The sequence below is a fragment of the Penaeus monodon genome, chromosome 11 (assembly GCF_015228065.2).
Source record: "Penaeus monodon isolate SGIC_2016 chromosome 11, NSTDA_Pmon_1, whole genome shotgun sequence".
Classification (NCBI taxonomy): Eukaryota; Metazoa; Arthropoda; class Malacostraca; order Decapoda; family Penaeidae; genus Penaeus; species Penaeus monodon.
In genome coordinates this window covers 9,637,324-9,654,060 of record NC_051396.1, presented here as the reverse complement: position 1 = coordinate 9,654,060, position 16,737 = coordinate 9,637,324, and the positions used below count along the sequence as shown (strand labels likewise).

The following is a 16,737-nucleotide window of genomic DNA, read 5'->3' as shown; positions in this document are numbered from 1 at the left end:
CTTCATTTCGTTAATTTATTACTATCATCATTTACAGATTACTGTGTTCATGTATTTGCTTTTAAGTACAAGTTGCAGTTCATTCTCCTAAGGCCCTAGGGACCTATTTTAAACTGCCTTAACACTGCCAAAGTTCTTAAAAAGTCATATAAAAATGCCTGAAATTTTTTAAAACACCACTAGGAAAAGGATTGGTACACAGAATAGGATCCAACTGAAAGAACTTATACTAGGCCCTGGGAAACATTTCAGCAGATTTATAATTTCTAGAGGATATAAAACCTACAGTCCTACATCAACATCAAATCTTGAGTTCTAATTTAAAGTGAGGCTGCAAGCAGTGACATTCTAGAAAAAAATGTGAATGTTAAAAGACATGTTACTATTTACAATACCTGTACTCTCAAATTTGTTCTTGAACTCACTGTCATCCAAAAAGTATATGACGAGTAGATAAAGCTCATCAATAATTGCAACAGTATTATTTTTCTCAATTTACCAACATTATCTAGAATAGCTGATCATTTATAATATGTTTAAATTTTACTCTTTGCACTCTTCTTCTGATCACTAACCATAAATCTCTATTTGAAAATGCTAGAAAAAATTCACACAAATTGCTTAATTTTCACAAACAAGCAATAAACTGATGGCTAAAGTTCCCCCAATATTTTGGCTATAAGATTCAAGATATTTAATTTTGCAATGTCCACATCCAAATCTGAAAGAAATCAGCATAAAAAAGGTAACCCCAAAGAAAAAGTCTAAGCAAACATGATAAAAATCAGTTCACACATAAAGTAACCCATTTAACATTTCTATACTGATATTGAAATATTTCATTGCAACTTTAGAAAATAATAGTCTGCTCCATGGTAAATGCCCTTGTACAGTCAAAACACAATCCACATCAAACATAAAAAAAATTATTTCTGAAAATATCTACATTTCATACACATATTTAATATATGTTGCTAATCAAATACACTTTGACTTTTGAAAATGATATTTAACACTTAAACATCATTTCTACATGAACCTATAAGCAAATTCCAAGAAAATTAAGGGAAAAAGGTTAAACCATCAAACTACAATACCATACAATGCATTATTGCTTTCAGTTTTACTATAAATCATGTTATGCTAATTCAATCCCATCTTACCAGGTCACAGCTAGACAAATCAGATCTCATGCTACCTTATTATGCATAATCACCCTAATACTGGAATGTCTTATGTGGGTACATTTTCCCATTGCTTGTGACTCAGAGCTATTGTTTTGTACATTAATGTCACCCTAAATTCCATGCTGCACAAGTTAAGAACTTTATGTACCTAGATTTTTACCAGAATTGCAATGACATCAGGTCAATTTTGCAGTTAAAATAAAATAACCCAAAATTCATGCAGGTTAAATAATAATACGTGGAACTTAGTGTAATATACTTACATTCAACAGAAAAATTACTGACTGAGAATGAGCTGTAAGAATTCATGTTATAAATAAAATTTACCCAGAATACCTATATTTTACTTTACTTGTAATTATGAGAGTAAAATTAGAAGCCTTTCCTTGTCTCTCTCAGAAGTTTATTACAAATTAAAAAAACATTACATAAATAAAATATTAAATCAATGAGTAAAAAATTTTGGTTTTATGATGTGGAATTATGATTAAAAGTTCAATAAAAATAACTACTCAGCTTGTTCAGTCTAGGTATGAATTTGAAAATATAGGTCTTCCCCGATATCTGCAAGATATGTTAATGAGAAGACTTTTAAAGAATCTGATACTTTGAACACATTATGTGCAATCTTCTATCACACTTAAAACCTCTTACAGATAAGAATACTGTTCTTTTTTCTAGGATCAGTTCTAGAAAGAGTACCTTTTCCCTTTTTACTGCAATAGTGAACAAATCCCTAAAGAACTTGGTTTTATGATTCTCAAATAAATACTGCAAAGAAAAAAAGAAAAATCTAAAGGCAATCACTCTTACTACTACGGAATCTGTTATACTTACATATACTTTTCTGTTATAAGAAAGGGCACTTTTCACAAATAACAATCACAATAGTGATGAATAATACACAAATCATAAAATCTTTACATATCTAGCAAACCTTCATGTACAATAGAAAAATCCAACTTTACCAAAACTTCTCACTTGATATCTCATAGGATTTTACATTTTTGAAAATGTAAATATAACAAACTTGAAAAAAAAAAAGTAAAAAAGAATATACTGTGTATTACCTGCATATTTGCCCTTCCAGTGGCACTAAATATCTAAATGTCAAAAACTTCTATCTCCTACTCTGTCTTTCCCTTGTAACTAATCTATACCAGTCAGGATTTTTATGATCCTCCAATGCCTTACGTACAAGTTCATCAGGGGATGGGGTGTCAAACTTGAAAATTTCAAAGGGAACAGAAAAGCTTTTTTCAGCTAGCCTTTTTTACTGGATATAGTGGGGGCTTTTTGACCATCACCTCTCCAAATGGTGATGGGGAGGTTTTGAATAGGGATGTATCACACTTAATTGCCACAGGCTCAACGAAAACACTGTAAGATTCTTCAATGTCAGTATCAATTTCTGCTTTCTTCTCAGGATGTTTAACAAGAGCAGCCTGTAAATCAATCTCCTCAGCTATGTCTACTTCCTCATCTTGCATTCTCAGTAACATTTCCAAGCTTTCTGGTTCACTTTGACCATTTTCAGCTTTCATAAACTGACTGCCTCTTGAATCACATAATGCTTTGGGTAATGGTTCCACTTCCAGTCTCTGAGGAGTCATTAAACCAAGTGCTGGGTCAAGGTTTGGAGATGGCAGCACATTCAGGCCTGGTGGTAAGTTTAGCTCTGAAGGCAAATTTTTCCCTGGACATGCTTTTAGACCTGGTGGAGGATTTAAACCTGGAGGAAGATTCAGTCCTGGTGGTGCTTTTAGACCTGGTGGTATTCTTAAACCTGGTGGAAGATTTAAACCTGGAGGAGGACTCAGTCCTGGTGGTGCCTTTAGCCCAGGAGGCAAATGTGGATTTGATGGAAAATCTTGTGGAGATATATTGCTATGAGAAGAAAAAGACTGACGAGGTGATGAATGATGCATGACAGGTTCTTTACAGGAAACTTTCAGACTTGCTAATGATGGCAAATCAATCTCATTTTCTCTGAAGTAATCTTGCACTCAGGCATCCCTAAATCTATGGCACTCGGGAGCATTTTCTTCAATGATTATGGAGCATTGCCAGTTCATTTCTGTGAGATGTTGGCTACTGTTAACACACCATTGCATTTGTATATATTGATTATCTGACTTTGGAGCCCTAAAAGTATGGTATTTTAAAATCAAGAGGCTTTGAACATTGTCTCTTATAGTTTCACAATGGGATATGTACTGTCTCCCAAGTTACACTGTGCTAGGTTTGGGCAAGACTAGGCCCACTACTGTTTGGTTGGACTGAGCAAGGCTTGAAAGACCTGGGATGTGTTCCTAGTTTGGACTGTGCTAGGCTTGAAAGACTACCACCGTCTCCTACATTACACTGTACTAGGCTAGCAAGACTTGGCCCAATATTCTCTAGGTTGGACTGTGCTAAGTTGATCAGGGTAGGTCCATTGCCTTCTAGATTTGACTGTGCCAAGCTTGAAAGACTAGCCCCGGTGTTTCCTAATTAACTGTCTAGGCTGCAAGACTACCCATACTTGGATTGAATGACAAGACTAGGAGGCATTAAGTCCCGTGTTTCCTAAGTTAGACTGCGCTAGGCTAGCGAGACTAAGCCCAACGCCTGCTTGATTACACTGAGCAAGGCTTGAAATACTAGGCCCAGTGTCTCCTACAGCTGACTGAGCTAGACTGGCAAGACCAAGCCCACTGTTTATTTGGCTATACTGAGCAAAGCTTGGAAGACCTGGCCTAATGCTTTCTTGGCTGACAATGCTATTAAGACTGGGACCAGTACCTTCCAGATTGGACTGTAGGCTTGACAAACTAGGCCCTAGCTTGGACTCTGCCAAGCTTGAGAGATTAGGCCCACTAATTTCCAAAGATGGCTGCAATGCAGTAAGTAAACCATGACCAGACTGTCCTGAATGAGATAGAGCCTGTAATGACTGACCAGGACCAGTGCTTTTCTGGTGAGACTGAGCAAGAGATGACAAGCCTGGGGCAGCATTTTCAAGATGTGACTGAGCTAAAGTTGACAAACTTGGGCCAGTACTTTCATGACTTGACAAAGGTTGGGGTAAAAAGTTGGGACTTGGGGTTTCTTCTTTTGACTGAACAAGGAATGCCAAACTAGGACCAGAGTACACAGCAGAACATGAGCTTACTGGAGGAATGGAGAAATTGTATTCTCTCTCTGGTCTTTCTTTTGGTAGCTTGGGGATTGGGATGCCATTGCTCAAAGAGACAGGTTTATCTGCAACACACTTAGAATCTGTTGTACTGTTCACCTTCAAAGTAAGCGGAGGAATCTCTAATGGCAATGCATCCTCCTGAGAACAGCCCCTTGAGTTGCCTGAAGTCTGTTGTCTAGAAGCACTTGTACTTGATGTGTTCTCATAATCACTTTCCATTTCCATGTCAAAGAAATCTGGTATGATATCTTGACTATCCTCACTCAGATCCTGACTTGACTCCCCTATATCATGACTATCCATGCTGTTTGTGACAGTTGAATCGGCACTGCACTGACTCACATTTCGGGAGCGGGCAAGGCTCCGCCCTATATTCTGCTTTCGCTTGTCAGTTCCACGCTTCTTCACAATATCGATGTACCACTCCTTGATCAGGCGCTTCACTGGCAAGCGTTCACATGTGCACTTTCCAAAAAAAAGAGCTGATTCATAACAATAAGCATCAGGCAAGTCATACTGAACACCAATGTAGTCACCTTACCTCATGAAAACCACAGCAGTCACAATCATGAAAAGAAGAAATATTTCAGGTTAGAAAAAAGTTGGATATATGGATGACCAATGAATAAAAAACTATACACAATCTCAGAATAAAAATACAATGTATGTAAAAAACAAAACCAAAAAATAATGAAACACAGATACAATTAGAAAGGAATGAATGGTAAAACACTCTACTGTGTTGATACTACAAAAGAAAAACCCACAATGCACAAGAAATCTACTTTGTGCACTGTGGGATTTCCTACCATTTAGAAAGGAACAATAAATTGTAACACTGCCATTCAAACTAGATGTACTGTCTGATGAGGAGATTAACCTGACTCAAATCTGTGGCAATACACACAAAGTAATACATAATAAATTGAAAGATGTCTGAACAGTCTAAACCAAAGTGATAACTTGCTACACTTAAGATTTCATTACTGGAAAAGGTACCTACCTTGTCTACTTTCATATCTTCTGTCTGGTGACTGTCTGTTTCCCTTTTGAATAAGAGCACTAATGGACGAATTCAGGTCATAATTGTTAGCAAGCAGCACCTCCATCATCTCCTCCCTCGTAACCTGATGTCCAAACATGCTGCCAAGTTCTTCAACAGCAGCTTCCATTTGACCCTGTTTAATGAATGCACCTTAAATTTCATGAGGCTATAACAATACTTTGTTTTGAAAGTTGCTGGAAGTAAATGAATTACTTTTGTTTAAACCCAATGCTGCTGGGAATGGAATTGACATACATGCCATGTCCACTATGATTTTGGTACATTAACTGATTTCACACACAGATAGCTCCACAAACGCAGGGTCACCAAGGAGTCTATTACTAGTCCTGCCTATCTAACCTGTTTACTATTTTCCTTGATTTTTTGAAATATTTAAAAACATTGGTATTGCTATTAGTATTGTTAATAGCATTGAAAGAATCATAATGTCAATAATAATCATCATCAATAATATTAATAGCATTAAAAATACATATTTTTTCTGAAACTCAAGGAAAGGGGAAATCAGGTAAGGTGAGACAGGCCTACTAATTGACTCCTTGGTGGCTGAGCAATCGTGGAGTCACCTATGTGTAAACTAAATTCACAAAAAAAAACAACACTGAGCATTACTTGTTCTCAGTGGAAATGGGTTAAAAAATACCCAATTAATATACTCAGGAAATGACTGTCTATAATGCTAGTAAACAGTACAAACACTTAATTAAGTACATACCTGAGTATTTGTGATTCTGATTACATACTCATAATCATTTCATGATATATATGTTAATGTAAGTGTCCATACTGCCTCATACTCAGTGTCTATAAAGAGAGGAATTAATTGTACTAAGTTCTACCGTGGTACTCTGGTTTAAGTAAGGACAAAACAGCAAGTGCAATACTGGAAACATGAGTATAGATGTGGTCTTCTGAACTCACACTGGCTGCTAACATGTGCCGGGCATTGTGTGTGGTCTGGCACTCAAGGGAAAAATCAGAAGCACTAGATACTTGCATTTGTCCATTATCTGTGATTTTGGCTACAGCATAGATTTTTTAACAAAAATGAGACTGAATGGTAAAACACTCTTCCATGTTGATATTATGGTAGAAAAACCTGCAATGCAAAAACTTGATTTATTGAAGACGAGACTACAGTTTCGAAATGCACCTGGATTCCATCTTCAGGTCAAAAAATGGAATCCAAGTGGATTTTGAAACTGTAGTCCCATTTTCAATAAATCTAGTTTTTGCATTGTGGGTTTTTTTACCAATAATGAGACTAAAAGGGGTTGTAACTCCTCAGCAATTGCAGTCATAGCCGTACTAGTGAACAACTGTATGGCAAACATAATTCAGAGCAGGTTGATGCATGTGGTATGGGTGCACATAGCACACAAAAAGAAATCCAGTCAGGATATGGCCTGTATGCATATACCACCTGTCATTAACTGGTTAACCCATATCTGACGGGTAGCATTCATAGAGGCCCAGGCCTCGCTGCCGGGGGCTTATATCGGCGCCCTAGCATGCGTGACCACTCATGCCAAATACCAGCATCCCATGCCGTTTCTTCGTAATACTACGAAGATATGTTGTATTTTCAGTTTTCATTATTTTTTCAAGTCTTCAAACTTCCTGATAAATCGAGACTGAAGGGTATTTTTGTTGTTATATAGACTCCATAGTTGATCATTATTCAGTCTATAGTCCGAATAAAATAAGCAGTGTGCGGCATCATGGAGTTGAAATCGTCGGTTTGTTGCATTTTTTTTGTTTGTTGCATGGTAAAAATGAGAGAGTGTTAAAACCGACTTAATTACACTTTCACTGGCAGAAAAATAATCTTTTGCCGTGATTGTAGAAGAAGAAGAAGAAGAAGAAGAAGAAGAAGAAGAAGAAGAAGAAAATCCTGGCATGTCCATACATACTCTATGGCATGTGCGTACGTGCCCCCGGCAGATGGTCGCGCCATGCCATGGCATGTGCGTACATGCCACCCATCAGCAATGGGTTAATAGAGAGCAAGTTGCATGGAACACTGAACCTAGGTGGCATAGCTGATTTTGCTATTGCAAGGGCCTGGGTTCACACCGCCAGTAATGAATAAGTGCTACGGACAAAGGCACAGTGGCAAAGAACTGGCCGCACAACTGCATCCTCCTGTGGCTTAATATGCATACTCCACTATCAACATGTACATTTAGATATGGTATCCCCTTGATTTTTTTTCCTTACTATATCTAAGCTAACATTCCAAACTTCCACCATGCATTAGATGAATCACAACTATATTATGTGTTAAGTCTGTTTGCCCAGCATTTGATTTGTAAGCCTAATAACTCTCACTCACACTAAATTTAGGCCATGTGAAGGCATGCTGTATATGTCATGGCACTTACTTATCCCTAAAGAAGTTTCTCTCAAAAACATGTTAATTGTACAGAAATGAGTGAGGTGTCAATCTGTCAAGGTTACCTGCTGATTAGCAATTTCTAGTAACCTGAATAGCTTTCAACGGACAGTTATCATTCAATAGCTAGGCTGAAAAGATGAAGCCTCATTTCCGCTGATAAAAATAAAAGGTTTCCCTACAGCCCTGTTCTTAATAATCATACTCATGTTGATAAATCTCATATTATGGCTGAATTATTTTACATGATAAATCACCAGTATATTGATATTGCATTATGCAGAAACAATGAATACAGGCTATTTATTATAAACTGCTTAAAATCACAAATCAAATGATGACACATTATTGAAATAAGCAGAAAATGTGTATGCAATAAGCAACTTGCATACTAATTTTTCTTTCCTCTGCATGATAAAGCATGTTAAGCTTCCAGTATCAGTGTTTCAACAGACTTAAAAGATGAACATAATTGTAAAGTCTGAACATCAGTAAACTTCAAGGAAAGCTTATGCTCGTTGGACAGACATCTGAAGAAGAGGGTTCTCTTGGTGTGGCCTCCTGGCAGGTAGTGGGCGGTCAGCTTTTTTTGAAAAGAGAGAGAGAGAGAGAGAGAGAGAGAGAGAGAGAGAGAAGAGAGAGAGAGAGAGAGAGAGAGAGAGAGAGAGAAAGAGAGAAAGAGAGAAAGAGGAGAGAAAGAGAGAGAAGAGAGAGAGAGAGAGAGAGAGAGAGAGAGAGAGAGAGAGAGAGAGAGAGAGAGAGAGAGAGAGAGAGAGAGAGAGAGAGAGAGAGAGAGACTGAAATAAATGGTTTTTGGGGTGAGAGTATACACAGAGAGCACTTACCCCATTACTGTCATCCCTACTGTGAGGGATACTGCACATGGGATCATCCATTCTGAGAGTCCAGTTTTGCTTCTCTGTGGACAATAACCAACATTAGTAATGTTTACCCATTTTATATGTATATGTAAAATTGTCAGAAACAGACAAATTTACAGCTGTCTCAGACTGGTTATTTCATACTTTTGATTATTAATTTATTTTTATATATCATTTTAAATTCTATGTTTTCTTTCTCTTATTTCCATTTGAATCCAAGAAAGTATTTTCTTCAATTTCATTTCATTAATCAAATAATGCTACCTGTTAATGTAACTTATATACACAAACGAATTTGTTAAATGTTACACTTATGGGTATCAATCTTGACAAATATAGGGGTGCAAATTGCTTCATAAATTTCTAAAATCTAGTCCCTGACAAGTAGTAAAAGATTGGAAAAACTCTGGAAAATAGTGAATATGGCCCCTTTGGTGCCACTAGTTTCAATCATTTTTATTTCAAGGAAATTGAACTTTTTATATATATATATACATATAAATATTCTCTCTCTCTCACATACATACATACATACAAACACACATACATACAAACACACATACATACATGCACACACACACACACACACACACACACACACACACACACACACACACACACACACACACACACACACACACAAATTCTTAATATATTTCACACTTCATATTTTTCCAAGAAGTATATTTTGATATTGTTAGTAACAAACCCTTTGGTACAATGCCCTCTTTCAGACAACACAGACCATACAAAAATACAAAGCATCGACCTATCAATGTGAATTACACTTGCTTACACCCATGAACTTTTTATGACTGTACCCAAACTGGTTCAAGACATCACAGGTGACGGGGTGGGGAAACTTGTGAATTTGGAAGTTACAATGGACACACAATAATTCAGAACATTTACGGGGACTGAAGCTGAATTTAAAGACCATATAAATTTTTTGCGTAACCATCACAATGCATAACTCTACTAATAAACTAAACTGTTATTATGGATACACATAATCAAAAGACTTTTAAGGCCAAGAAGTGTTCCCATATGGCTAGAAGAAAAAGCAAAGACAAAGAAGAAAAAAAAAGTGAAAGAGGAGTAGAGTCACTGTGTAAAGAAGAGGAAAGAAAATACACAGAGGAAGGAAGTGATAGAGAAGAGAAGAAAGAAGAAAAAGAACATTAACAACCTTAAAAACAAAGTATGCAAAAGAAAAAGTTAATAGTTCTCTAGCTGTGTAATATTAAAATAACCCCCACATATCATATGTAGTCCATCAATACAAAGCAAGTGAACATATACTGCCAGGCCTCTTTCCAGCTCCTGCCTGCCAGTGCTTTGCCTGCTTACTGTCAGTGGGAGCATTTATTTTATTTACTGAAAATTTTTGGCTGTGTCATATCGAAGGTCATTAGTGGCATACTAGAGGGCAGTATGGTGGTGAAAAGGGTAGTTAAGGGAGTAGGGAGCATTATGATAAAAGTATTGTGGTGAAAACAGCAAAAATGAGTTTAATGATAAGGATAAGTGGACAGAACAAGGGGATGAAGAAAAGGAAAAGGAAAGAAGACCATGCAAAATCAGTTGAGGTGAGGGCTGAGGACCAAGGTGGTCCACCACATTGGGTCTCAGTCCGTCTTCTAAGCCCCCCCTCCCATGACAACAGCAAGGGATTGGGGGAACAGGTGGAACTGCATGTCCTCAATGAATTCATTTTATTACTGGGTGAACTTTTATGCTCTTACTAAGTAAAGACTAAATTTCAAGCAAGGGAAGTTGACTATTAACTCTCCTTGTTAGTTTGTGATTGCCTGGTGCCAGCACGGCCATGACTATAGTCTACAGTGTCATAAAAAACCTTACTTTAGCCTGCTTGACCCAACTTACTGTCAATGTGGGTCCATCCTTACTGTGGAATAGTTTGCTAATATGACTGGAGAGTTAAAATGACAATAGTTCTGCTCAGCAATCACTTCAGATTTAGTTATCTTAACCCCTTAAATTCGAATTCTTTATTGCCAATAACTGCTGAAAAGGTATATAACTTTTGGGTGAAATTGTTTTACGGATAATGACAATTTGAGTCAGAAAAGTCAAATAATCAAAATTAAAGGCACAAATATTCCATAGTCCCACATAACAAACAAATAGACAGTCATGATAACCTTCCACATCATGGACATGGTAGTAAGCAATTATGTTAAGCCTTTTATAATAATGGAGTATATATTTCTTATGATTGTCATAATCATACCTTGGCTATATATTTTGTTATTACTAATACTCATGTATATTGTTATTGATGTATATAGATATCTTCCTAAAAGGGCATGAACAAGTGTGAAATTTAAGAGACTGTGAGAGGCTATTAAAACCACCCTATTAAGCATAAAACTTGTATAGAGACATGAAAGATGCCACTCTCTCTCACTCAGTAATAGCCTTACAGATCTGTGTCAGTGTAAACAATGAACTATAGCATATTCATATTATTAAAATAATGGAATATAAGTATTTTGTCATCCATTCCCCTGTATTTATTCCAGGTGATTTGATACATTCTTGAAGGAGGACTAAGTATAAAGAATAAACAAGTAAAAAAATATCACCAGATTGATGTGATCAAAGTACTATTATGTGAACCAGTAACTGCTCCATATCAATTAAGCAATTGGTTACATTCAACAGTGGACAAAGACACTACTGATGCCTATGGTTTGGCATTACAGATAGGAATGGTGGTTAACAGTTAATGGTTAGAAGATACAAATGTGCTAGACATCAAAGGTCATATAGCACTATGGAAAAGTATTGTGGTGAAAAGGGGTGGAAATGACTTAAGTATCAGGATAAGATGAGTTAGATGTTGAAGGTTGTAGAACACTGTAGGATAGAATATTAGTGATGAGGGTATAGAGTGGGAGCAAAATAAATACAGTGGGGATTTGTAAAAGGATGCGGTTAAAGGTATAGGGATGATGAGATCAATTTGAGAGTATGTGTCTGAGGAAGGGAGAGTCACACTGGATGAGAAAACTGCAAAAGAGCTATTATGAACAATCAAATGGTAATAAGAAATGATAGTTGAGGAAGTAAGAGAAGAATCCTGAGAATGAAATGAGGATACAGGGGAAGGTGGTGAAGTATCAGGAAGAATGTCAAGAGGGGAGGGATCCACAGAAGGGCATTGTTTTGACTTAAGAGAGTTAGGTGAGCATTTAAGTGGGGGTGGTAAGGATAATGAGGAAGGAAGAAGGAATGGTGATGCAGATGGAGGAGGAGAGGATGGGGTGTTTTTTGGGTGAGTTGGAGGAAGAGGGATAGGGGGAACTTGAGGAGGAGGAGGATGGATATCAGCAGACACCTTGAATGTAGAGCAAATAAAGTTATGTTTATGAACTTTTGGATGTCTTCAAAAGTTTCTGGAGAGGAGTTAAGTGTAGAGGTCTGAGAAACAATGGTTTTCTTATGTGATGGAGATGAGGGAATAGATGTCCTAGGAGCAGAGGGAGAGGTGGGTGTAGGAGAGGATGTGGTAGAAGATGGAGTGGAACATTTATATTGTCTGGTGCAACATGTAGAATGAAAAGGAGGGGGAGGGGTAAGCACCAGGGAAGTGGTAGAGATTGGAGTATCTGGATTTAGACTGGAAAAGGAATTTGACTGGAGGAGACAGGTAATCGAGATAGGTTGGTATGGGGTAGAGGGAAGAGATACTGGGGGAGATGCTGAGACTTCTTGAGAAGATGGGAGGGGAGCAAAGTACAGTTTTCAAATAGGTAGAGAGAGAAAAACCTCATTAGTGTGCTTCTTGTCTGGCCTAACCTAGTTTGAATCTGAGAATTGCTACTTCAGATTTGAGCTTGTAGGCAGGGCAGCTCCTATAAAATACATTATGGGAGCCACCACAACTGGCACACATGCATGACTGAGCAGAGCAATATGAACAGTCATAACAAGTTGGGCACATAGAGAGGAGCGGGCTGTGGAGCAACAGTGTTTGACTAGGTGGCCAAAACACCAACATTTCTGCATTGACAGGAAGAGGTTGATATCACTGCATCATAGTCATCAAGGCATGCTAGTAAGACATTTTCACAGTCTGATCGGTCCTTGTTGTAGACAGGAAAGTCAGTTGGAGACATGGAAACAGTTCCGATACAAGTATTAAGGGAGGAGAGAGACAGGAATAAAGGGCCAGGAATTGGTTTACCATTGAGGTCAGTCAAGGTAGATAGTGCATGAGCTTGGGACTCAGATGTAACTGTGACAAGACGTGGACAATCAGAATGACTGTGAAAGGAAAAGTTCCCCATTTGTTTTTGAAGACATTGTTGGAACCAGAGGTTATTGTCAGAGTAAGAGGTTGTAGGGAGAATCACAAAGAACTGATCTCACTTGGCTGGGCCAAAATGGGTACTCAAAAGGTTTGATAGAGGTAGAGTACTGTTGGGAGGAGAACAATAAGGATGAAAAGTAATTATAAGGGGGGTCGGAGTAGACAATGAAGAAGACTGTGCAACAGATGAATTAGTGGAAGATGTTGGGAGAGAGAAAGGGGTGTATTCTGAAGGTTGAGTAATGACCTGGGTAAATAATTCAGAATGGATAGGGCTGTTTGCTGAGGAGGGGTATTAGTATCAATCGAAGCCATGGTGAAAGGAAAGGCAGGGGTCGGGAAACCAATGAAATCAAATTTAGATAGGCAAGTTAATGAAGGGGCAAGTCTTAATGCCCCTAATATGGGTAAAACATCTTCATTATTGGCCATGGTGAGCCTGATATAAATGAGGAGAAGAAACGGCATCAATCCTCAGGGTCTCCATGAGGAGTAAGGGCTAGATAATTAACCAAGGAAATACTGTACACATGGCTCCCGGAGGCCGTTCATGACTGACACAAAGCCAGCCTTTCAGCCTTTTGGTATGGCTCTCACACCTTAGGAAATGGGCCGAAGAAGGGGATGACGAAGAAAAGAAGGAATGAAAAGGGTGAGAGGAAAAAACCATGTAATATTAATTGAGGCGAGGGCTCAGGTATAAGATGGGAGTGATCCCATACATTGTACCCCAGTCTCCGTCTCCTAAGCACCCCTATGACAACAACAAGCACGGGATTAGGGGGCTTACAGATAGGAAGAGGGAAAGAAAGCAAACAGATGAATAAATCTAAGGTAAAAGCTAAAATTTTAGGTAATATTTCAGATTAACAATATATCCCTAATAGCCAATGAGTTACCCTTTCATTTTCTAAATAAAAAGTTCTTGAAGCATTACAAGTGTGCAGGATGATAAAACTCAAACTCTGATTGGCCAAGAGCTTTACTTGATATTGGACAATTGTAAGTGGGAGTTCAAAAACCAGTAAAGTTAGCACTTGAATTTACATATTATCATCCTTACTTTAGCAATGGCACAATGAAAGTGTACATATTATCATGTGATAATAAGAACAAAAGTAAGAGAGGGATAATGTTCAGACAAAAAAATATTTTCATTTTGCCATGAAATCAGTAGTTAATGCTTAAACATGACAGAAAATAATTATGAATGTATTTTTCCCTGATAAATTCTACTAATCAACTGTCAGTGTGATAGTGAAATTTTGTTTATCACCACTTGCCATATCTTATCTTGCAAATATCTCTCAACTAGTTTTTTTACACATAAATTCTGATCAAAACAGTATGTAATCATCAGTGTATGCATGTGTGTGTGAATCCACATCCATTCCCTGATATGCATCTTAAGTAGCAAAGAAATGTAAGTGCTAATAGGAACATAGTAATAATACTTGAAAGGGTGATTTAACATAAAAATGTGGCATTATGTATAATAAAATAGATAAAATACATTTTTGTTTATGTCTACTACATACCAATTCATCTTTCACAAGATTATAGCATTTCATTTTGCAAGGAGATGCACTATGAGTACATATATATCAGTCATAAATAACACTTGTTACCATCTGTATTCATCTTGGGTAAGATAAAGTAAAAGACTGATATTGATTTATTTCAATTTGATACAATATCTTAAGTTCATCTGAGCACTTAATCACATTTTACGAGCATTTAAAAATTTCCCTTTCTAAAGTTTTCTTTCTGTAGTACCTATCAAAACATGCATTATACAAAGGGAATGGACACTGATGACAGTATCTCTTGGCCAAACAAGCATGAGGATACACATACCCACTCCTAAGGAACACAGGAAAATATTTCAATGGCCATTGACTGTAGTCATAGAGTGTGTGAATTGAAACAATGGTTGCTTAATATGGTCAAAGAGTTAATGGAGGTTGTGCCCCCTGCAACTACCCCTTACAAGGAGAATTTCTCCTTTCATCCTGAGAGGCAAAAAGTCATCTATGTATGTATGGCAAGATGGTGCATAGAGGTCGGCACATAAACAGTGGAAGTTCCATCTTATTACGTGTATGTGGATGAGGTTTGACAATCTGCTTATATTTCTATGTATACAGGTCATTTTCATTCATAATTCATTCCATAACTTTCCTGTTATATATAATGTTCCAGCTAGAGCTTCCCATCAACCCTTCCCCTCAGGCAGTGCCCAAAGGGCATGGCCAGCTACAGCAACTTAAATTGTTGAATAAAATTTTGTGACGCGGAGTGCGCGACTCGGTCTCTGGTGAATGCGTCCACACTGTAGAGAATTACCACAAACCTCTTGGAGGATGATTAGACTCAATGGACATTTAAGAATAGGCTCTTGCATTATTTCCACCAGTAACAGAGAACAGAATGAACCATCCATGAGCCTTAATTGGAAGAGTGTCGGCTCTAGCGAGGACACTGTTTCCACTTTCAGGAACCTATTCCTGCCCATTATGACTGGTGGTGCAGTATTATAGAAAATTGAATAATAATAATAAAAAAAAGGAAGAAAGAAAAAAAAGACACAAATAACAAAGTGCTATTTATTGTCATTGTTACTGTAGAGAGTTGTAGACTACATACATATATGATAAGGAATCCTTGCCTATGCCTATACACCACAGTTACAAGAGTCACCATTTGAGTAAGCCTTATGCCTGGATTTTGAGTTATGTGCAGGATCCAATGCCCCTAGATCCAACAGGTTGATTAAGAAACTTTGATCCTGCCTTTTTGAGCACTTATCACACGATTATAGCATTCTTCAATGTCTGGAGAGCTGCCATGTTGTAACTTCTAATTGAGCCAACATGAATTGTAGGGTCTGAGAGGGATCAACTGGTAGGCCTACCACCATTATAGTATTTGAGTATGTAATTGTATTCAGCATGGGGCATTTACCTTCTTTACAATCACTGCACCAGATTTTCTCTCCCTCCTCTGGGTCTTGGACAACCACTTAACTTCATATTGTCACAGCACTTGAAGTGAAAGCTGAGTGCCACAACCAAATGTACTAGATAAAAAAAAACTGGCATTATATTCTATCATCTTCTGTCCAACATGTCACCCAGCAGGGATAAGAAACTAAACCTTCACAGGTACAGATCACGTTATCATTCATCATTAAAGAAACCCTTTTTTTTTTTTTTTTTTTACGAACTCCACAATTTACATTTACACTCCAATTTTGACACGGAAGCTGCAGTATTACAACGAAAATAATGTCGGAACCAAAATAACACCAAGGAACAAATGAATTACCTGTGAGAACCCGAGAGCCATGAACAACGAATTGGAGTAAATAAAGGACCAAATAACAACAAAGAAATCACATGGAGAAAGTGCGTAAAAATAACAAAACTTCATCACCGCTTCTTCTTGCTCTTTCTAAGATATTTCAAGTATATTTCTTACAGGGATCTTGATCATGAATCTTAAAGCTCACCTTTGATATCTTCTCGATGTATAACACTTGCTTATTGCTGCATTTTTTGTAGATTTGCAATTTGTTGAAGGAATTTGTACTCACTGATTGTTTGTGTCTTTTCGTTTGAACTGTGATGGTAAAAAGTCTATGTTTAGTATACTTTAAATACATTATAGATAATTATCATTCGCGTGC

The 16,737-nt window shown here is 37.4% G+C and overlaps 1 protein-coding gene and 1 pseudogene across 1 annotated transcript in view; both read right to left on the bottom strand.

Annotated features, from left to right (window-relative positions):
* Positions 1–3,680, bottom strand: LOC119578439 (annotated as a pseudogene).
* Positions 3,681–3,729: 49 nt separating this feature from the next.
* The window catches only part of LOC119578438, a 72,129-nt gene continuing 59,121 nt past the window's right edge, over positions 3,730–16,737 (bottom strand). Inside the window, exons 3-6 of the mRNA XM_037926022.1 lie at positions 16,561–16,737; positions 8,675–8,748; positions 5,372–5,546; positions 3,730–4,904 (exon numbers count right to left, since the gene is read on the bottom strand). The exon at positions 16,561–16,737 is cut by the window's right edge and continues 850 nt beyond it. Coding sequence (XP_037781950.1) covers positions 3,730–4,904; positions 5,372–5,546; positions 8,675–8,725 — 1,401 coding nt within the window. The 5' untranslated portion in view covers positions 8,726–8,748; positions 16,561–16,737. The remainder of the gene's footprint in view (positions 4,905–5,371; positions 5,547–8,674; positions 8,749–16,560) is intronic.